The sequence below is a fragment of the Crocodylus siamensis genome, chromosome 3 (genome assembly GCF_052110815.1).
Source record: "Crocodylus siamensis isolate JL-2025a chromosome 3, ASM5211081v1, whole genome shotgun sequence".
NCBI classification, from domain to species: Eukaryota; Metazoa; Chordata; order Crocodylia; family Crocodylidae; genus Crocodylus; species Crocodylus siamensis.
The window spans coordinates 17,704,944-17,728,339 of record NC_143397.1 but is presented as its reverse complement, the minus strand read 5'-3'; the positions used below and the strand labels follow the sequence as shown (position 1 = coordinate 17,728,339).

At 45.7% G+C, this 23,396-nt stretch overlaps 1 protein-coding gene across 3 annotated transcripts in view; it reads left to right on the top strand.

Annotated features, from left to right (window-relative positions):
• Positions 1-18,319: 18,319 nt before the first annotated feature.
• Positions 18,320-23,396, top strand: part of CCDC68 (coiled-coil domain containing 68) — a 36,974-nt gene continuing 31,897 nt past the window's right edge. For all 3 annotated transcript variants that reach the window (XM_090037817.1, XM_090037816.1, XM_090037818.1), the window contains exon 1: positions 18,320-18,594. In XM_090037817.1, the coding sequence (XP_089893943.1) occupies positions 18,564-18,594 (31 nt within the window). In that variant the 5' untranslated portion in view covers positions 18,320-18,563. The remainder of the gene's footprint in view (positions 18,595-23,396) is intronic.

The window sequence follows — 23,396 nt, the reverse complement described above, 5'->3', positions numbered from 1 at the left end:
ATTATATCTTTCCTCTAATAAACTTTATATTGTGATAAACACGTAAGTGTGGGCTTAGTGGTAACCATGTCGATTCCAGTATATCCAATTACATATTTCCAGTTATGTGTGTGCTTAAATACTTTGTAGTATTGGGTGCAGCAGGCTTAGCACCTTCCAGCACCAAAACCATAAACAGGATATTTAATTAATATTTCTCATAGATTTAAGTGAATGATTTTATATTGCCCAATTATAGTTATGGTAGGGAGTGAGTTGTTATAGTTTTCCTGTCAAGATAATTTTACAGACACTAAATCTCAGCATTTCAGGAACTCTTGATTGCTTTCTGCTAGTGTATATATTGAACTGGTTTCTGATTGAAAAAAAAATGTTATCCAACAACTACATGGATAAATTCTACTGAATAAAGAAAAGACTTCCCTGAGATCTCAGGAAAGCATACATGTAATTAGTAAATGTAGACTTTTTTCTGTGCCCTAATCCTGTTCATTTTTTATTCACAGTGATTTGGTAAATAATTTCTGGGTCTACTCTTTTGTCTTTAGGTCATTCACGCACAATTCAAACTAGCATCTGATATTTTCAGTCTAAATTGTTTTGCTTAAGTTTTGAATCAGTGTGCCAGATACATGGTCTGTTGCTGTTCCCTTGCTGGGTGAACACAATTCTTGTTATCCCTTTTGATAAATCCAGATTATGGTCATTGTCCTAGAGCAACAAGTTGCTGTAATCACTCTATTACCACTTTGGAGAGAGAACTGCATCACTTGTATGCACATCTCAACTGCTGGCTTTTACCTCTCTCACAAACTCACCACTTGAATTCTCTGGGCTTCAGAACTGCATCAGACTCTTGATATCTTGGACTCCATAATCTCAATAGTCCTTTTCTATTTGTTCAAAAAGTCACTCCATTGTGTCCAGAGGAAAGCAGGGGATGGCTGTAAATATATTGAGCCTACAGAACTCCCTGTGCCTGAAATCAAAGATGTCCTTTTTATAGTAGCAGAAGAAAAATCATGGCAAAGCATGAAAAATGGTTCTGTTCTAGTTTAAAAGACCTTAACCTGTACTTTCATAGAATACTTAAATTAACGAAATATTGAATTCACAAAGAAAACAAGTATATCAAATACGGTAAGGAAATTGATACAGCCACACAATCTTCCCAATTACAGTTTTGCTTAGCACTACAGCAAAATCATAGTGTCTGATTTTAAAACCTTCAAAATTATTCACTCATTGCTTTGCAAGTCATTTTTCAGGGATCTAATATTTAATTCTGATTACAAAAACAGCATGGAGCAAGATATGGGATGATACCCTGGAGTCTGCAGAGAAAAGAATATGTTTTTCTTTGCTACTAGAAACATGAGATTAAACTAGATCTCAGGTCATAGAGTTCAGTTGGCCCTGATCCTTTTAAAGATGGATTAAAATACAAAATAAAACTCTACCCGTGTTATGGAAATGGGATACATGCTGCTGCCACATCCTTCTCAACCCTGGTTGAATGTGGTACAACTGTAACATCTTCACTTTTTTTTTCTTTGTCATGAGAGCTGAGAAGGATATATTCTAGCTACCTGGAAAAAGATCATAAATAAGACATCAATAATAGATATGGTGGTACAGACACTTAAAATGTATCTATCTGCATCCTTCAAATGAATACGGTCCTAATTTTAATGCAAATAAATATACATGTCTTCATTAATATAGTTATCCCCTGACAGAAGATGAAGTTTTCCAGGTTGTATGGGATGGTAATTTCATTTCTTAAAGGTGGTGAGAGTTAGATGTTTTGGGGGTTTCCTCAGCATCTTCTGACCAAGAGAAAGCTAAACAAAAAGATTGCTCTCCCAAACCTGTTAAGCCCAGTGATTTTGGGGAACATAGTGAGAACAGCAATGACTATTTCAGTATCAGCACAAATGGCAGGCAAGTCTTAAGGCAGATTCTGATGGAAAGTCAAAAAGGAAAACACAGAAGTTGCCACTTCTTGGCACCAGAAGCTGCACTTCTTTTCAGCTTTTATTTTGTGCTTAGCAGTTTGCCAGTGTCTGTCATTTTTTTCCATTGATTTTGGCCAAGAGCACAAGTCTTATCCATATAAGAGCAGGCCAAAGAAACCCGACAAAAATGTGAAAAATACTTTTAAGTGATCACAAAATTTTGGGTGCTTCAATTTCTGGGTGTCCAGCATGAGGAGCTTCCAGTTTTATTTGCTGAGTACTCCCAGGTTCAGATGAAGTTGTTAGGAGCTGAAGATGCAAAGCACCTCCAAAAGAGGGCCATGTTACTTCAGCTTTCACATCCAAGTATGGAGGAACTCAAAGTTAGTGACTGCTTATTGCGAAGTTTGGTTCAGTCGCAGTCCTAATAAAAATGGATGATACTGGGATGATGCCAAACTGAAGTTAATTTTTGAGCATTAAAGCTGGTTCTCCTTTCACATAAAGCATTGTACTATATGAGTTATTCCACTGAAATCAATTGAATTACCAATGTAAAAATCAGTATAAGTGAAACCACCGTGGGGACTTCAGACTTTAAACCATGAAACCTTTCTGCTTTTGCATGGCTGAAGTCCAAGATGATTTGCATCACATTGTTTTGTGATGCTATGTCTAAGGCCTTAGGAGGCAGGGCAGGGGGAAGCTTTCCCATCTGGGCAGGCAGCTCCATCCCAGACAGGGGGGAGATTGGGCTGCCCCCGAATCCCAGGGGTGTGGCGGGGAGCCTTTTCTGGGCCAGCAGGTACAGCTCCCCACCACCCCCAACAGGCTTGAGGCCAGCCCAGCCCTCCCCCTGGCTGGAACAGAGCTGCCCCCGCCAGCCGAGACATCTTCCTCTGCCTCCCCCTGGAGCTTGGGGCCAGCCCAATATCCCCCAGGCTTGGACGGAGCTACCCACCCACCTGGGACAGTTCCCCCCTAACCTCCCCAGAGGACTGGGAGCCAGCTTGACTTCTCCCAAGTTGGGATGGAGCTGCCCACCAAGTTGGGACAGCTGAGGTTAAGCCCCTGTGCTCCCCTGCCGACCTGGGGCTGGCCCCTGGGAAAGCCTGGAGCTCTCCCTGGCTGTTACAGGCTGGGCAGAGCAGGTTGGGAGCAGCCCCTGTGCAGAAAAATTCAGGCACGTGACTTGTACATGTAGATGTGCCTACTTTGTCTTTTCCATGCGGTTCAATGCATCTATACACACAGCATTCCTAATTCTTTATAAAACATTGGCACCTGAATACAGGGACTTTGGCCTCAGTTCAATAAAACACTTAAGGGCATGCTTATGCTTAAAAATACGAACAATGCTCAAATAAATAAGACGTGTGTGCATAGGGGTTAGACCCACAATAGGACTCAGATGCCTAACTCCACCCTGAACTGCCATTTAAGTATCTAGGCCGCATTCAGATGAGCAGGCATGTGCACTTGCAGTGGTGCAAATAGTAGCGGCACAAATTTGTACTGCGGTGCTTGTGCCCTTTGTTGTAGGCTGTGCCCAGCTCCCCCACTCCTGCCTGGGCTCCATGCACTGCTGGGGGAGCTGGCTGGTGCACAGGGTGCCTCAGTGTGGGGCTAGCTGGCAGGCAGCCCCCACCCTGAGGCACACTACACTTCAGGCATCTGGGGAACTGCACTCCAGCCAGCTGGGGAACGGAGCAGCTGGCTGTGTCACAGGGTGCCTCAGCTCCGGAGATCTCCCTTCTCCATGTGCCTGAGTACTGGGCCTCCACTGCAGACTCCCAGGGGAGTCAGGGGATGAAGGCCAGCGCCTTGAGTGCAATGTACCTTGCTTTACTTTGGGACCTGCAATTGGGGTGGAGAAGACTGTGCTACTGATGCTGCGTGTTGTCATGCTGCTGGTGCTGGGGTTTAGTATCACAGCTGGTGTCAGAGGGGGTGCAGGTGCAGGCACTGCTGTGACCTCCTTGCTCCCAGTGCCAGCAGAAGCCTCATGGCTGGTTGAAAAGAGCCTGCGGCTCAGCTTGGGCAGTGGGGAACTGACACCTCTCCCTCTGCCTCCTCTCACTCCCCTCCCAGACTTGGCAGCACTGGTCTTTCCAGCACGCTTCATGTTTTCCTGTGCTGGAAAAGGTGCCTGGCTGTGTGTAGTGTGTGTATATGTAGGTGTCTGTGCGTGCAATCTATTGAATCTATGCTGTGCTTTCCTGAACAGTGCCCAGGGATCACACTGTCAGGCAAAACACAGATTTCTTTTTCTTCAGGTAAAAAGAAAGAATAATTTCAAAGGAATGGATATAGGGAAAAAAAAGAAATGGCATAGGGATAACACCACTAGTATTGAAGTTAGGCGAGTATAGCTAAGCTGTGAGTGTAAGCTGTATCCTATCCAATCCTTTGCAAGTGGAAGACACACTCCCTAGTTGGACAGTAGCAGGTAGGAAGCAGTCAGAGTCAATGCCCTGCAGATGCTGCTCTCTGGTGAGAGACAGGCTGACAAAAGCTGACAGCTTAGGCACTCACAGGCTTATATGCTGTTTTTAAACATGTTAGATCCCTCCCCCAGAGCACTGGGATTGGAAGGGACCACAGGGACAGTTGGCAGACACTGGCCAGCTTCAGATGTCAGTCTATTCCCCACTTTTCCCCCTCCCTCTCCTTACTTTCTCTTTCCCTGCAAGCCCAGCTTCGAAACAACAAAACATCTTCGAAACATTTTGATTTGTTTCATTGCGTTTCGAACATTTCAACATGTCTCCCGTTTTGTTTCAGATTTGGAGTTACGGGTGTCGAAATGCTCGAAACAAAACGGCAGTCCAAATTTTGCCGTCCTACTATTTGTGAAATCAGACCTTACTCCACTTATCTCACCCATGGGGCCCTACAGAGCTCAGTCTTGAGGGTGTTCCCAGCTCATGCCTACTGATCAGGCCCAACAAAAAACACAGCCGGGGGGTAGTCCCTCTATTTTAGCCAGAGGTAAGACACTCACTCAGGATGTGGGATGCCCAGGTTTAAATTTGTCTTCTACTTAGGTTTGAATCTCCTCAGGCTGAAAAAAGAGGAGATGAGATCTGGTCTTCCACAGTCTGAATAGGTGCTCTAATCAGAGAGCTACTGGGTGAACGGGGAAACAGCATCTCCTCCTGTGGGTGTATACTACACAAAAAGGTTGGGTTGGTCCCTAACACAAGGATAAAATTCATGGCTCTCAGTTTCTTGTTGGAAGAGGTACATCCCCACAGCTCATAGTTAGGCCCCTAATACTTTTTGACGGATGGGGCTTAGGTTACACACCTTTCCTCAGGATATCCTACAACAGGGGCGGGCAATTATTTTGAGCAGAGGGCTGCTTATTGAGTTTTGGCAAGCCATTGAGGGCCACATGACAGGCAGCCATGGGCAGATAAATATTAATTTTCTAAATTTTTTAGGGGCCCCATGGGCTGAATACAATGGCCTGGTGGGCCGCATCGGGGGGCCACATTTTTGCCGACCCGTCCTACAGGCAGCTTTCACTACTGCTTGTGCAAACCCCTTTGTGCAAATGCACTATATATGGAGTCTGGTGCTTACTTAGGGGCGGTAGATTCTTCTCAGCAAAGCACCTGAAAGCTGCCTGCTACAATTCTCCCTCTTTCTGTAGGTTTCACCCTAGTGCCCTGGCTGCATTTAGGCTCTTTTTGCTGAATTCACCCAGAAGCAGAACCTTGTAAACGTCTCTTCGGTCAGAAAACTTTATCAGGAATGCTATGGCCAACATCATGAAAACCAGATTCAAAAAGCCTGTAAGTATTTGTAGGTATGTAGAATCTACACAATACACATCTTATTTCTAGATGATTCATGCTTTTTTCTATTCCAACAAAATGTCAACATAGGAAGCAAACACTGCTTGGTAGTTGAAAAGAAGAATGCTTCTTAAATCAGTGGGTACCTCACAGAATCTTTTTACTGGAAAAAAGGATCCTCTGGATTTTTAAATATTTTTTTAGCACTGGACCAATAAATCATTTTAATGTCTAGCACAGAGCTACTTTTGATGTGCAAAATATTAACGTGTATTACGGCCTTGATCTTCAGAAGTGACTAGGGTTTTTGGGTACCATTTTTGAGTGTCCAAGTTGAAATTCCAAAAAAGGACTGGATTTTCAGACAGTGTTCAGCACCACCCCTTGGAAAATCAAGATCCTTTAAGGCATCTTCATTACAGCACCTATCACTTGTCACTTGAGTATGTCATGTAAGATCTATATCTTCTCCCATTTAGTTTGTTGATTCAGTGTTTTCAGGAAGGTAGTTATTGGGAGTTGCTGACATATTCTTTAGTAAGCATGGATATCATGCTAGGGCTGACTCATAGTTGTCAGTTCTGTGGGTTTTGAATCATGATCGGCTACAAATAAATGTGCACTTGGATCTCCCTAAGGTTTTCCTCTTCTCTTACCACAGTGTGAATCGTCTTTGCATCATTGTTCTTTACAATTTTTTATATAAATAATTTAAATTATATTATGAGATAATTACATAATTGTTTTGACTAGATAAATTGCAGCAAGCAGTTTTCCTTGAGTTTTAACTTTTGCTGCTCCACACCTTTGGTATTGCATCACATCTATATTTCTCCATTTAAAAAATTCACAGGAGCCATTCATGTACAGAATGGCCCCATAGGCATCTTCCAAATTAGGTTTCAGCATGCTTAAAAATTAGGTATCTGGTCCCAGAAGGACATTTCAAAGAAACAGGGAGTCAGCAGAGAAGTTTGTTTCTTCCAGTGGGTTCTCTGACTCCTCCAACACCAAGAGGTAGCTGCCTATATTTCATAGATTTTATAGACATTAGGGCTGGAAGGGACCTCGGGAGATCATATAGCCAGCCAATAGGACATGGAGGGTATTGGGATGTGGCTGAACCCGTCTCCAGTCTGAATTTGGAGCTCAGAGACCTGAGTCAAAGCTGTTCGTTAGGCACCTGGGGTCCAGAGCCCTCACCACATGAAGACAGGCACATGGTGGTGCCAATCTTTTATATACAAGCCTATTGGTTGGAACATTCATGTAGGAAGTGGGAGACTTAAGTTCTAGGCCCTCCTCAATCTGCAAGGATTGAAACCCAGATCTTCTATTTCCCAGGAGACTGCTTTACCTAGCATGTTACAGAATAGCTTGGGAGAGGGAAAGGACTCTCTGAAGCCCTTCTGTGGACTTTCTTCATCCTCCATTGATTGAAAAAAACACAGCTAAGAATGTAAGTCACAGAGCCCAAAGTAAAGCAAGCAAGAAGCAGCCTGACTTGGTGGCTTTCGCTTAGATGGGATAGAAACTCAGGGATATATATGTAGGTGTAAAAATACACGTACACACACACCTCGGATACATATTTTATCCAAGAACTAAGGTAAAATGCATGGACAGTGCAGAAAGCAAAGACTAGTGAGCAATAATGAGATAGACAATTTCAGTATGTTAAAAAGATGTTTATGGTATGGGAAGATTTCAAAAAAAATGAGTACATTTTGGTAGGATTGTGTGATTCATAATAACAGGCCAAATTCATCCCCACTGTAACCTGCATGCATTTTATTTATTAAACTTAGCAGTCAGTTACATCAGGAACAAATACATGGCCCCTTTCTGATCAAAAGCATTGGGAATGGGGCCATTTAGAAGAAAGGAATAAGCGTCCATTTTCTAATCAGGGTAAACAGCTTTTAAAAGCAGGAAGTCTTTTTAATAGGCAGGAAGACTGAGGGCTTCATTTTCCTGTTAATGTTGTTTTCTGCGCAGGCAAAAAAACCTCTGAAGTCTTTTCAGTCTTACCCAAACCACTCATGCATGAGACTCTTATTTCAAAAAGACATTGACAGGACCAGTTAAAATACTGTTTAATTAAAGCAATAAATTAATTACCAAGTTTTGCGGGTGACTATTAAACCCTGGAGGCAAATGAGCTGCTCCTTGTTGACGGATTATTACTAGTTTGTTTGAACAACAGGTTCATTTCTCCAGCACAAGTTGGTAATCACTGAAGTTTTAATAATGGAATAATTGTTGGAGCAATTGACCAGATGCATATTCCTTTAAGTGGCTACAATACCACTATGATGTGTGGACATTCTTTGAATTTCTAGTTATGGCATTTTCAAGTGCTTGCAAAGAAAATTGGCTCAGATTCACCTGAAAGCGGAAGTGCATATCATCTGTAGAAACTGCGTTAGGACTGAATCATGCTTTTAAACCATACCTGCACTATGCCGTATTGAGAACATGAGGAAGAATTCTAATCAAGCCAAGAACAGTGACTAAGAGCATGCATATGGAAGTAAGCATATCTCCACCCTTGAAAAGAGTATGATACACGTTGCTCTATACTCAGCCAAGTCTGTTATAATACCTCCTTCCACGAGGACAGCACAGATATTAAGGATGATCGTGCCTTTAATGTGTGACTGTATTCCATTGCACAACAGCTCTATGTGCAAAAACATCATGACAAAATTCAGTAGATCTGCATAGGAGCCACTGCCTAGTCAAGGGCTGCCAGATGCCTTTCACAAGTCTGAGAAAAGCTGGGATCGAGGGCAAACATGTTCCATTCTGCTTGTTCAATAGGGTATTTATATGTGGGGCATTACTGCACCCAAATATGATGTGCTACATAGAGCCCTATGCAATATTTATTATCTTTTATAAACTTATTCTACACTTACCTTTTGTCTTCCTTCTCATGAAACCTTTAATTTGGTGGCAGAATGTTTATATAAGAGCCAGAGACATCAGAGCTGGATTCTATTCCATGTATTGGGTGTCTAAATTGGGTTTAATTCCATTCTACCCTGTAATCCATTAATGCATCTACCTGAAATCCATTAATACATCTTTGTTTGTAATGCTCCATCATCTTGCCCTTAAGACTGAGTCATAGAAAAGCAGAGAGGAGGAGGACCCCCCTCCACCTTTTTTATTTATAGGTTTTTAGGGACATGAATATGGTAGGATAGGTATGTAGTTAGGTGCTTAAAACCACTTACGTGCCTAATAGGTGCAATAGAATCTGGCCCCATGTACATTGTGTGTGTGTGTGTGTATATAGCTTATATCTTTTCAATGTAGTTTTTCATGTCAAAGCAATAGATACATAATATGGGTTTTAGTAAGCTTATTGGTTAATCGGAGCCAGAATGCAACTCAGTGGGCACATCTACACATCTACACAATGTACATGGGGGCAGTCAGGAAGGCCAAGGCAGAGATGGAGATAGGACTAGCTTCCCGGATTAAGGACAATAAGAAGTCCTTCTTCAAATACATAGGGGGTAAAAAGAGGGTCCCGGGTAATGTGGGGCCCCTGCAGGACACGATGGGCAGCTTAGTCGTCACGCCAGATGACAAAGCTAACATATTTAACGATTTCTTTGCCTCTGTCTTCCTAAGTAGGGACCAGTTCAGCCACCTCTCTGCTGGGCCCCCCTCGGGCCCCGGGAGAGACACGCCTGGGCCAGGGGTTAGCGAGGAGTTAGTTAGGGTACTTCTGGAGAGGCTGGACGTGTTCAAGTCTGCTGGTCCGGACGATCTTCACCCTAGGGTTCTACAGGAACTGGCCGAGGTCATTGCGGGACCCCTGGCGCGGCTCTATGAGCACTCGTGGTGCTCTGGTGAGGTGCCGGAGGACTGGAAGAGGGCCAATGTGGTCCCTATCTTCAAAAAGGGAAAAAAAGAGGACCCGGGAAATTACAGGCCAGTTAGTCTTACCTCAATCCCGGGTAAGCTCTTTAAAAAAATTATCCTGGCACACATCCAGGAGGGTCTTCCGGGGGAATGCATGCTCAGGGGCAACCAACATGGGTTCATCAGTGGCAGGTCTTGTCAGACCAACCTGGTGGCCTTTTACGATCAGGTCACCAAATCATTAGACGCAGGGGTTGCTGTGGATGTAGTCTTTCTGGACTTCCGGAAGGCTTTCGACACTGTCTCTCACCCTGTCCTCATCAAAAAGCTGGGAGACTGTGGTGTCGATGCCCACACAGTCAAATGGGTCGCCAACTGGTTGGAGGGCCGCGCCCAGAGGGTGGTAGTGGATGGGTTCTTCTCGACCTGGAAGGACGTGGGCAGTGGGGTTCCGCAGGGCTCGGTCCTCGGGCCCGCACTGTTCAACATCTTCATCAGTGACTTGGATGAGGGGGTAGAAAGCACCCTGTTCAAGTTTGCTGATGACACTAAGATGTGGGGGGATGTGGGTGCACTAGAAGGGTGCAATAGGCTACAAGCTGACCTTGACAGGTTGCAACGGTGGGCGGATGAGAATAGGATGGGGTTTAACACTGATAAGTGCAAGGTGTTGCACATGGGGAGGAAGAACCGGCACCACACTTACAGGTTGGGGAACTCCCCTCTTGCCAGCACGGAGACGGAAAAGGATCTTGGAGTCGTCATTGACTCCACGATGAACATGGGCCGGCAGTGTGGGGAGGCAGTCAAGAAGGCCAACCGTACCCTGTCGTGCATCCACAGATGCATCTCGAGCAGGTCCAGGGAGGTGATCCTCCCCCTCTATGCGGCACTGGTCAGGCCGCAGCTGGAGTACTGCGTCCAGTTCTGGGCGCCACACTTCAAGAGGGACGTGGACGATATGGAAAGAGTCCAGAGGAGGGCCACTCGTATGATCAGGGGTCAGCAGGGCAGGCCTTATGAGGAGAGGCTACGGGACCTGAACCTGTTTAGCCTCCACAAGAGAAGGTTAAGGGGGGACCTTGTGGCCTGCTACAAACTGGTCAGGGGGGATCAGCAGGTATTGGGGGAGTCCCTGTTCCCCCGTGCGCTGCCAGGAGTGACCAGGAATAACGGTCACAAGCTGGCGGAGGGTAGGTTTAGATTAGATATTAGGAGGCGCTACTTCACAGTCAGGGCGGCTAGGGCCTGGAACCGGCTTCCAGGTGAAGTGGTGCAGGCTCCTAGCCTGGGGATTTTTAAAAGGAAGTTAGACGAGCACCTTGCCGGGGTCATCTGGCCCCGGTGCTCTTTCCTGCCAAGGCAGGGGGTCGGACTAGATGATCTACCTAGGTCCCTTCTGACTCTAGCTACTATGAAACTATGAAACATGCATTAATGTGCTTTTTCTAATGCACATTAAATTTAATACCTCCAGTGTGAGGTACTAAATTAATGCACATTAGGTTGCACTAATGCACAGTTGCACATTTGCATGTTTTTTTAGTGATGCTTAATTTGCAGTAATGTCACAGTTTTTTACATGATATGAGCAGTAAAATAGTCCACTGTGCATTAAAGTATATGGATAAACATGTCTCTTACCTAAATAATTCTAACAGGAATCCCTTGTTTAAATAACTTCCTACTGCAGATAAAAAAGCCAAAACTTTTTACTGTTGGCTGTACAGCAAACTGCAATTCCATATAGAGATACCAGAATTAGCCCTGAGAATTAACCCTTCACAGAACTAATTAGCCTGGATAAAGTACCAGACTAACACTGGCATCTTGCTTCCTGTGCCTAAGCTAGTTTTCTTAGCACTAGCTTTAGTGCATCTACCTGGTAATGCACTGTGCCGTGTAGACAAGTTCATATTATACACAGAAATCTCCTTAAAGGACTGCACTATTAAGATCTTCACAAAAGCTGGCTTCAGTTATGTTTGTGGCCTATTCCTAGTTAAATGAAGACATACTCTATGGTATTTGGGAGAGAGAGAAAAACAAAACTGAACAGGAATGCATTAAGTAGTAAGTATTCCAAAAGAATACAGACTGGTATTCATCTTATGTACTGAGACAGGAAGAAAGATGAGTCACCCTAACTGGTTTTCAGAAAGGAATGTTTTTGCTTGGTTAATAAGCATGCTACCCACCAAGAAAATTACTAACTTGGTTTGACCTGAAAAGTGATGTAATGCCAAATGTTAATTTAGGGTTGAAAGGTGAATTGCCAAAGCTCCTGGAGCTCCTCATAGTATCTCCAGTTATACCCAGAAGAAAAAGGGTCCAAATGACCTAACAGGAAAAACAGGAAGCTTTATTTGTAAGACAGAAAGTTCTTGCATGTTACTGACATTTCAACATTCTTCTGAAATCTAAGCTTAACATGAAAACTAGTGTTTACTCCTCCACTTACAAATCTGTGGTTGTCATCACCACCCTTTACTGAATAAATTGTAATTGGAAAAAAGATTTAAAAAAATAATCCATATGAATTTCTATTCCTCTAAACTAAAACATATCCTATCACACCACTTCCCTCCACATTACATTATGGTGTCTAATGTCACAGGATAATGTGTACTAAGATTCAGCTAAGATTTCAGTTCACTTGAAAGTCTGTAAGATGCTATTGTACACGTAACTTGATTTTTTAGATATGCTACTATCTAATAATGTGTGTTCATTTTCTAATACATTAAACTCTACCCTAGCTATTTCCTATTTGTCAGGATCCTTAGAATTTAGAGACAAACTAAAATAACAAATTTGGATTTGATACACTGTGGGTGGATGTACACGTCACCCTATGGCTACGTAGTGATAATGGTGTGCTATAGCAACGTGGCAATCAGTGCGGTCTACACATGATCGCCAGCTACATTGCCATAGTGGCATGATCCCTGATTACAGCATGCTGCTATAGCAATGTAGCGGCAAAATCTACCCATGTGCCATGCGTACTGTGCAGTAACTACCTATAAAGCACAGCACCATAGCAACGTTGTTATATGGCGACGTGTAGGCATGCCCGGTTTTCCATCAAATTATATACCCTGAGTATAAGTCCATCTTCTAAGGAACTGTACTGCACTACAATTCCTTTATCACAATAATTGCATCCATCCTAACATTGCTTCAGTTCTCTTGAATAACTTTTACTTGACTGAGAACTAGACTATGGCCCTTTTTCACTGTTGAAGCTAATCACAAAAAGACTATGGTAACTGGTCTATTGTCTAATAGCATCCTTTAGGTGGGATTTTCCAAGTCAAGGCAAAGCCTCAGCAATAGATGGTAACTTTCACAAAATCATTTCCTATAAATAGCAGGCATTCTCCTTTTCTCAGGATGTCTCTTTGGCTAAAATCACAGGTATTAAATATAGACAGATGGAAAATTAGTTTATTCTATTGGTTTGACTAGAAAGAGGATACCATATATGAAGAATAGATTAACTGGACTTTAAATAATATAATAAACCACAAACTCCATTAAAAACCTATTGACAGATATGCTTCCAAGTCCACTGATGTTAATAGGACACTTTTCATTGAGTTCCTTAGGCTTTCACAGGATAATAGCAAAGTATATCTCCTGAAACCCTCCAACTAAGCTTTACTTGTTCAAAATACAAACTGAACAGAGGGCGAGCCCATACCAGAGTCCATATTTTTATTCCTTTCTTAGGCTAGAGACAGAAATTATACATAAAACTTAGAAACCAGTTCAAATCCGTAACACAACACAAGTTAAGTACACATGAACTATTTTCAAGGTGGCTGTAACCAGTTTAAAATAAACCTGGATGGATGTAGTATTAGACTTAACTGATTTAGGTTAAATAAGTTTATTGAACTGCTGCTCAGATCCCCTCCAGATAGAAATTAACTCACAGTCCCCTGGTATCCCAGGATGCTTTGCAACTCCCCAGCAAATCCCCCCACCCCTCACAGGGTGGATGAGCTAGGCTTGGACCTTAGCTTGGAGTTGCTGGCTCCAGTGGAGCAGGGAGGCATGCTTTAGTGCCCCGCTCCCCCAGCTTCTGGTCTGGGCCACTGCTTTTCTGGCTGCATTTCCAGAATAAAAAATGAATGTGTGTTCACTTGCTTATCGGTTCAATCTATGCATCTTAGATGAACCTGTGAAGACTGAAATCGATTTAGCCTAGGGCTTTTTGACTGTTTGTAGTTAACCTTAATGGATCTGTGAGACTTAACTCCCATATTTTGTGTTTTATTTTGACAGAAACTGAGTCTTTCAGCAAGATTTAGAATTCAATCAGTTTAATAGCAACAATGAGGCAGAAACCTGACCTTCAGCGTGTAGCCTTTTCACACTATGTATTTTATCAGCACAGCAGCTAGTAACAGTGTAATGATGATGATGACTGAACCTGAGGGCAAGTTGGAGCCTTTACCTGAAATTACATGTTTGCCTATCCTCCACTGCCTCTTGTGAACTACATGTTTCAAGGACTCTAGAGTTATGATGGGAAATGTGTTGTAATTCCTCCTCATTTCCTCTTCCTAAGAATACTTTCTCCAGTTCTTTGTAAATGGACATGGGGACAAGTACAATTGCTCATTTTTTGGGAAGCAAGAATTGGGTCCAGGAGATTTTCCTTTATGTGTTTGGAGAGTGGGACAAGTAGGCATCTTAGGGCCGGCCATAAACGTAGGCCCACCCACTTGTCTTAGGGCTAATTGCCCACCTCCTCTCCTGCCATGCCTCGATGTTAATAATTACAAAGATATTACGCAGGTGGGAGGCTGCCCATTTATCTGCCCTGATGACAACGGCCTATATACACGACTCTGACCTTCCCTTATCATTTCATGTCCCATGCCTTACAGATGTTTCTTCTTTACTCACTTTACTCATTCACTCGGGATCTCCAAGACCCACACACTGTGCCCCAGGCCCCACACACTATGCCTCCAAGCCCCATACATTGTGCCTCCAAGCCCTGGACCCCAGGCCCCACAACTACTGGGCTTCCAAGCCCGCACATTCTGAGCCTCCAAGCCTGCCTTATAGGATCAGGACTCCAAGCCGCATCCCTTTGCCCTCCCTGTGCATTCCCCTTACCCCTGGCCCCTGGAGCTTCATCAATAGCTCCTCAAGGCACAGGGCCCCACTCCACAGGAGCCTTACACCCAGTTCCCTTTGTGACCTTAGGCTCATCTGCAAGCCTGGGCACTGCCACAGGTCCCTTCACCTGGCCTAGGCCCTACCTCAGCACTCACAGTGAACCTGGGCTCCCTTTGTACAGATCCAACTACCCATCAGGGCTGGGGCTAGAAGGCAGCCCATACTTGCCTTTCACTTGGGAGATAACTGGCCTGGCATTTCTGGGGGATTGTCCCACCACAAACAGTCCCACCAGGCTACCCTACCTTGGCAGGATGCAGTTTTCAGTCATACTCAGGACTATGGGGTCTCCTCCTTCCCCAGCCCTTACCTCCAAAGTGTCATCAGCCACCACTACCTGCAAGCTTGTTGTCAGGGCCATGCCCTTATAAAGGGCAGCTGATCCCTGTTCCCCAATCAGGCAGCCATGCCTAACTGGGGCTGCAAGAAGCTGCAGACTGCCCTGCTGCTGCTCAGGCCCCTGCAAATAACAGAGCACTCTGTGCTCTGTTACAAGAGGTGAAGTTCAAAAAAAGTCAAGTTCAATTTTAGGAGAGGCCAAGTTCAATTTTCATTTATGTATTAGGAGAAGTTAAGTTCAAAAACTGGGAGTCAAGAAGACTTGGAAAATGTTGACTCATTACCTGGCAGGGCAATCATCCAATGCTGAACCAATGGTATTATATTGAAGACAGGTATCCTCACTATTCTATTTCAGTTACTTTTAGGTTATTGCCTAACTTATATTTCCCATGCTTAGTTAAATGGAATGTGGAAAAGTGATCAAAATAATTTATTTGGTAACATACAGAGCTTTAAATCCTAAATTCTCAAGAGGTTCGTGAATTCACGTGCTCTTTTGGCTGAAGTGAGCAGCTCTCTGAAAATCGAAGCCTGAAGTCCCAATCCTGCAATGAGAAGTTCATGGAGTGTATATGCTAAGATAGGGGTGTCAAAGGTATGGCCTGTAACAGGCTTGTGGGGCTGCTGGGAGCCAGGGATTATGGGGTGGGGCTTACCACTGCCTTTGCTGCAGCTGCTGCGACAGCTGCTGACCCCACTGTCTCCACTGCTTGGCCTACAAAGAACCCTGTGGTCTGGCTCTGACTCGGGGTGTGGGGTGAGTTTGACACCGCTGCAACAGAGAACTAGAAGGGACCTGGGTTGGTGAGTTCAGTTCCAACTAGAGCAAAGATTAGGCTATGTCAAGAGAGCTTCCCTGGTAGAGACCAATCAAACTGCACTGGTAAAGCTAGCCATGCTTCTTCCCCTGCGTCAGCATTCAGTGATAGCAATCAAGGTACACAGCACTAATCTCAGTCACTGGAAGTGTTTCCTGTAATGGACTGTGACTGAGCTCTCCATTGCTCTTACAGACAGTTTCAAAGATACATGGAGTTGCTTTTTCCCCACCTCAATGGCACATTAGGCAGCAATGAAATGGCTTAGTGGCCAGTTTGACTTAATGTCCCTTGGCTGCTGAACACCTGAAACCACTGCTTTGCCTGAGACAATCACTAGTTCCAGAAAATGCCCTGCACTTTGTTCACTTTTTTTCAGTTATATCTAATAAAGGCGGGTTAACAATCACTCTGGAGATTCAGACTTTCTGTTTTAATTAAAAACAAAGGAGGCAGAAATTGCTTTGCCTGCCAGTTCATTTGTTAAGAATTACTGGTGAATCTGGACAGGGGCAACACTGAGTATGTAGAAAGCAATGGCCTGGCTCATTGCTCTTACCCTCTCACCTGCTTAAATCAGGCAGTAGACTTTGAAACTGTGCCCTGCCTTTCCTACATGGACTTGTCAAACACAGAGAGAAACAACTAGCTTTGTTCCCAAGGGAGTGGCATTGACCTAAGAAAAAATGTGTGCAAAGAGGGCACATTTTAAAACAAAAATTATAATTAGTATTAAAATCCTCTTGCGTCCCAACTAAAGCCTCTTATAAACAAATAAGTACAGATTACACCATTCACAGATGCCTCTCAGGTAGGTGTCACATTGCTTCCTGTTAAAAATGTCTTCACTCAACACTATGTTATTAATCAATGAGACAAACTGGGTGCTACTTGGATGCTAATCATGCACTTGTGACTTTAATGGGGCTGCTTATGTAAGTACAATAATTCATGCATCTGCACTGGGGCCAAACAGAGATGTCTGTGCAAGAGAAAAGCAAGTCCATGGCAGAGATTCAAGGTTGACTTAAAAAGGAACAAAGTCATTTTAAAATGGAGTTTGATAAATTTGTGACTAGGATTACATGACACAGTGACTGTCATAGTGAGGGCCTGGACTTGATGACAGAGGGAGGTCTCTTCCCATCTTCCCTATTTTTCATAATCTGCCTACTTTATACTTTGTCTCCTATATTAAAAAGGCATTGCTGATAAAGCAACGTTTATTTGGCTTTATCAGTCTGGATAAAATATACCTCTGAGCACATTTTGCATAATTTTTCCCAGTCTTGTTTCATTTAATGCTTTTTATCCTTAAACCTCGTCTTCCTTTGAGGTGCGTTTCTTTTTCAAGCTTGCTCGTTCTTCCCCTCTTGCATCTTAGAGAGGGACGCTTTTGCATCTCCTCCTTTTTCTCTTCTCCCATTCATTTCAATCCTCTTTTTGTCACCGGCTCCAAGTAGCCCAAGGGTGGACAAAAAATGGCCCATGGGCCAGATCTAGCCAACCAGCTGGTTGTGTCCAGCCCACAGGCAGGCAGCCATGAACTCCAGGGGTCTGGCCCATGGGCAGCCAGCAGCTCCAGCCACGGCGTGGTGCCAGGAAGGGCTGTTTCCACCGTGCTGGGTGGGCAGGCGGGTGAGACAGCTTCCATGCAGCGCTCACGCACTGGCGTCAGCTGTGAACCTGGGCAGACACCCCGATCCCCACCAGGAACCTGCCAGCTGTGTCCATAGCTGATGCCAGCACGTGCCCGGGGCTGCTTCCAGTGTGCCGGGTGGGTGCTGGTCTGACCTGCGGACCTGCCTGGCAGGTTCTGGGCTGGGGTGGGGATCAGGGCGTGCTGCAGCTCTGGGTAGCATGGGGGTCAGGGCGTGCTAGTTTCAGGTGGTGTGGGCAGTGGGGTGAGAGAGAGAGAGGAGCCCAGCCAAAATAATTGCCCACCCCAGACTTAGGGAGCTGTGGTGAGCTGTTGTGGGGCGTAGGGGGCATGCTGACCCCATCTAACCTCCCTAAGTGCAGCGGTGGCCTTAGGGTTGTTGGGGCCCTGGGCAAGAGCGTCACTCGGGCCCTCTTAGAGGCTTAATTTTGATGACCTAGAAGCACGTGGATTTCAATTGCACGTTGCCCTATCCGTGAAACGGCAGTGGAAGTATCTGAACACAATACTGACAGAAATAGTGTAACGAACTGCTATTTTTATGAAGTGTGGGGCGGTCGCTCGGTTTCCCTCCCCTGAGGCCGCTACTGCTAAGCGGCCCCTGCCCGAAGGCCTGCCCACCCGTCCTGGCCGCGCAGGGAGTCGCGGTGAGGGGGCCGGGGCGGGGGTGCCGACCGGGCTGCCAGCACCGCCCCGGGGTGCCCCTCCAGCCCACACTGCCCCTTGGTTTCCTGTGCCCCGGCCGGCGCCGGCGCGGGGAGGCCGCTTGGCTCCCACAGGCAGGTGTGGAGCCGGGTGCCCGCGAGCAGAGGTGAGGGAGGCGCCCACACGGCCGGCCCCGCCCTCGCGGCGGGAGCGGGGTGTCTCCCCGGGCTGCTCGGCACTTCTGCTTCCCTGCAAGAGGATGGATGGCGCCGAGCTCGCTCCTCCCGCAGGTGAGTGTCTGCTCGGGCCCCCGGCCCCCGGCCGGGAGCAGCGAGGGGCTCCTGGTGAGCTGGAGGGTGCCGGTACCCGCCCGGGCTTGCAGCCCTGGCACCTTCAGGCCGGCCGCCTGAAAGGTAAGAAGTCCTCCCCTCCCATTCCCGGCTTCCCCGCTGCCCCTGGGGCTCCCCCTATCCCTCAGGATTTCCCCTCGCTCCCTACTCCTCTTTCTCTCCTGCCCCTTGGACTCCTCTGCTTCCCCCTGCCCCGCTTTCCCCTCTGCCCTTGGGGCTTCCCCCTGCCCCTCAGGATTTCCCCCTACTCCATGGCCCTCTTTCCCCCCTGCCCCTGGGGCTGTCCTGCTTCCCCCCGCCCCTCAGGATTTCCCCCTGCCCCCCCACTTGTGGCTGCCTGTCCCCAGGGTCAGGCCGGGAAGGGGGAACTGCCACATTGCTGCTCTTGTCCAGGCTGAGCCCGGCCCAGAGAGCGGCAGGTTCACCCTTGCCTGCTTGCTCCCCCAGGACAGACAGCGCAGGGTGGGGGGAGCAGGGATCTGGGAGGGCAGAGGGGCAGTGGGGCCGACCTGGACCAACAGGGGAGACAGGGGGCAGGCGGGGTGTGTATGCGAAGGTGTAGCCTAGAGTGGCTGCACATTTGTGTAACAGGAGCCAGGCAACATGGATCAGAGAGAAACCTAGGCTGGAGTGGCATCACTTTAAATCAATTAAGGAGTGCCTAAAACTAGTTTGAGGTGTTAATTTGCAGACACTACTGAGTTAAGAGCTCCAGGAGGTGCCTAAAATTAACATGTAGCAAGGCCCTTGGAGTGGTATCTTTTATAGGACTTGAGGAAGAATGGTTTACATTCAAAAGCTTGTCTCACTTTATCCCAGCTGCATAGTGGGTCCAGTAAAAATGATCGTCCTAAGAAACCCTTGGCTCTCGCATCATTCTTGGACCATCATGGCTACAACATCAGTCTTCTGCTACCGTAATATAGACACTGTACAAACGTAGCAGAAGAGTCTCTTCTCTGAAAAACTTTACAGTCCATTTAGATAAGACATGCAGATGTGGGGGTTGGACTGGATCGGGGCAGGCAATTATTTTGAGCAAAGGGCCGCTTACCGAGTTTTGCCAAACTGTTGAGGGCCGCATTTTCTTTTCCAGCGCAGGGTAGCAGGAGCGACCCTGTGGTCTCAGGCCAGAAGCCTCTGCTAGGCAGGGGTTTCTGGTTGAGAGGCAAGGGCTAGGCAGACCTTGCTGCTGGGTCCTGCCACTAGCTCCCTCTGGGTCCTACTGCTCCAGGCTCCTGTCACCTTTAACAGGTAGCTATGAGCAAATAAATATTAATTTTCTAATTTTTTAGGGGTCCCATGGGCTGGATCCAGCCCCCGAGCTGTATTCTGCCCACCCCTGGACTAGATGACCTCTGGAGGTCCCTTCCAACCTGATTTCTCCATGATTTGATGATGTTTGTATGAAGTGGAAGGGGAAACAGATGCAGAGGGTCGGGTATCTTCCAGCAATGGGTTTTGTTAGAGCTTTGGATAGAACCTGTGACTTCCAAGTTCCCAATTCAGTGCCCATGCCAACCATGGGACAGGGAGGTCCAGATAAGGGAGATCCTCTGCCTTCCATCAATGCTGACCTCATGAAGGAACAACTTAAAAAGCTTCAAGTCAGCCAACCCTGACAATCTACACCCCAGGGTACTCAAGGAGCTGGTGAGCATCATAGCCCAGCCCCTGGCACAGATCTTTGAAAACTCCTGGCACTCTGGTGTAGTGCCCGAAGACTGGAAGAAGGCCAATGTGGTGCCTATCTTCAAGAAAGGGAGGAAAGTGGATCTGGCTAACTATAGGCCCATCAGCCTGACTTCTATCCTGGGGGAGATCTTAGAAAAGTTTATTAAAGAGGCCATCCTTAATGGACTGGCTGATGCCAACATCCTGAGAGATAGCCAGCATGGCTTTGTTGTGGGTAGGTCTTGCTTGATCAATCTCATTACCTTCCATGACCAGGTGACCTATCACCTGGACCAGGGACAAGAGATTGATGTCATATATCTTCACTTCAAAAAAGCCTTTGATCTGCTATCCCATGATCACCTCTTGGCAAAACTGGCCAATTGTGGCCTTGGGTCCACCATGATCCGCTGGCTGGAGAACTGATGCTGTGGTTGGACCCAGAGGGTGGTAGTTGATAGAAGTTGATTGTCATGGTGCCCTGTGACCAGTGGGGTCCCCCAAGGCTCTGTCCTTGGACCCATATTGTTCAACATCTTCATTAATGATGTGGACATTGGAGTCAGGAGTGGACTAGCCAAGTTTGCCGATGACACCAAACTTTGGGGCAAAGCATCCACACCAGAAGACAGGCGGGTGATCCAGGCTGACCTGGACAGGCTCAGCAAATGGGCGGATGAGAACCTGATGGTCTTTAACACCGAAAAATGCAAGGTTCTCCACCTTGGGAAGAAAAACGTGCCGCACCCTTATAGGCTCGGCAGTGCTACGCTGGCTGGCACTATGGAAGAAAGAGACTTGGGGGTCATCGTTGACCACAAAATGAACGTGAGCCTGCAATGCGATGCTGCGGCTAGTAAAGGGACCAAAACGCTGGCTTGCATCCATAGATGCTTCTCAAGCAAATACCGAGACGTCGTTCTCCCCTTGTACTCGGCCTTGGTGAGGCCGCAGCTGGAGTACTGCGTCCAGTTTTGGGCTCCGCAATTCAAAAAGGATGTAGAGAAGCTTGAGAGAGTCCAGAGAAGATCCACGCGCATTATCAGAAGTCAGGGAAACAGACCTTACGACGACAGGCTGAGAGCCATGGGGCTCTTTAGCTTGAGAAAGCGCAGGCTCAGGAGTGATCTGATGGCCACCTGTAAGTTTATCGGGGGTGACCACCAGTACCTGGGGGAACATTTGTTCACCAGAGCCCAGGGGATGGCACAGTTATAAACTGCTGCAAGACCGTTTCAGGCTGGACATAAGGAAGAATTTCTTTACTGTCCGAGCCCCCAAGGTCTGGAACAGCCTGCCATCGGAGGTGGTTCAAGCACCTACTTTGAACACCTTCAAGAGCAAATTGGATGCTTATCTTGCTGGGATCCTATGACCCCAGCTGACTTCCTGCCCTTTGGGCGCGGGGCTGGACTTGATCTTCCGAGGTCCCTTCCAGCCCTAATGTCTATGAAATCTATGAATTCAGCGTCACTCTTGCTGTGAGAATCGTTATTGGCCCAGTTGTGCTTTGCTGGAGGTGGGACTACACACAGCATGTACATCAGCATGGAAAGAATTTCAGTATCTGCAAGGGCGAAATCTATGTTAGTGTTTTGTTTGTGGGATCCTCATTTTAATGCAAGCATCATATGTAGCAAAACCGTTAAAAAAGTTATCATTACTGTAGGAGCTCTATGCTTGATTGTGTTCTGTGCCAAGTATGTACTTGAGATAAATTGAGGATATTTCAGAGCATGCTGTATTGTCTCTGTGCTTGCAGTTACAAGCAATGTGGATAGTTGATATAAGGAAGTTCACTTGTTTGCTTTCTGTGAATGTGAGCACCTGTCTGTATTCCTGTCCCAAATACAGCGCCTTCCTTCCTTTAACAAACTTGAAACTTAAAAAAAAAAAGCTTTACAGAACTTGGCTTCCCCATACACACACTTTCAACCACTTGTTTTTTCTGTTTCTTATGAAAAGTAGCCTAGTATAAAAGATGCAAGAACTATTTATTGTAAATAAATTATTCAGTAAACTTAGCTTTAGAGGTTTGATGAGGTGACTAAAACCTTTTAACTTGGAGAAAAATGAATAGGGAGTGCTCTTGCTGCAGTACAAACAGCAGCATTTTCCCAGAAGTGCAGGTATTCATGCAAACTGTTTCTCAAACATTGATGAGAAGAAACCAATGCAGACAAACAAACCAAAATATTCCCTGAATGGTTATGAACAGCAAATTTTAAAAAAACAACAAATAATGTAGAATGGAGAAAATGCTCCATATTGAAAGGAATATTTGCAAATGCATCACCAGCACTTCTCCTCTTCCTTCGTACTATGTACAGCTTTTGCATACAATACGTGCAGAGAAAAGCTTATAACCAAACAGAAAGTCAGGCTTGAATCTTGCTGGTCATCTAAAACTAACCTTAAATGGCCCTGTCTGTTAAATATTGCAATTCATTGCTTTTGTTTTAAACAACAAAAACAAACAAACCAAGCCATTAGTCCTAAAGCTAGTCATAAAAGTTGACCTTTGCTTCTTGGTAGTGGTAGCACAACATGAAGGAAACTGACTGTAAATCCCAAGTAAGCTGTGAATTAATATAACGTGTGGATATTTCATATTCCTTTCAGTTTCAAGATATCTGTGACATTATTTGACTATATTTTTGCTGGCGTGTACCAGCATAATTTTGAATGTAATACTCTTGTGTTACACAACTAAAGTTTGAATATGAATATGTGGATGTCGTCTTCAGAGCTTTCTAACAAAGATGAAAGCAGAACGTAAAACTCTTGAGAAGAGCCAAATTCTAAAGCGAAATATATAGTCTTGTTTATTTGGCACGTGATCTGAAAATATTTTTGGCTAAAATATCCTGTTTTCCTGGACTCTTCTTGCCCTCTCTTGAGTCCACCCTCCTGGTGTCTGTTCTGGCTTCCTTGCTACAAGGGTAGACTGGTGCTATTCATCCCTTTGGGACTGAGCTTTAAGAAGTCAGACCCTGTTTCCCAACCATGTAAATGCCACAAGCCTATCTGTATTGGGCCGTATAAACTTGGCTGATATGCTCTGAGTT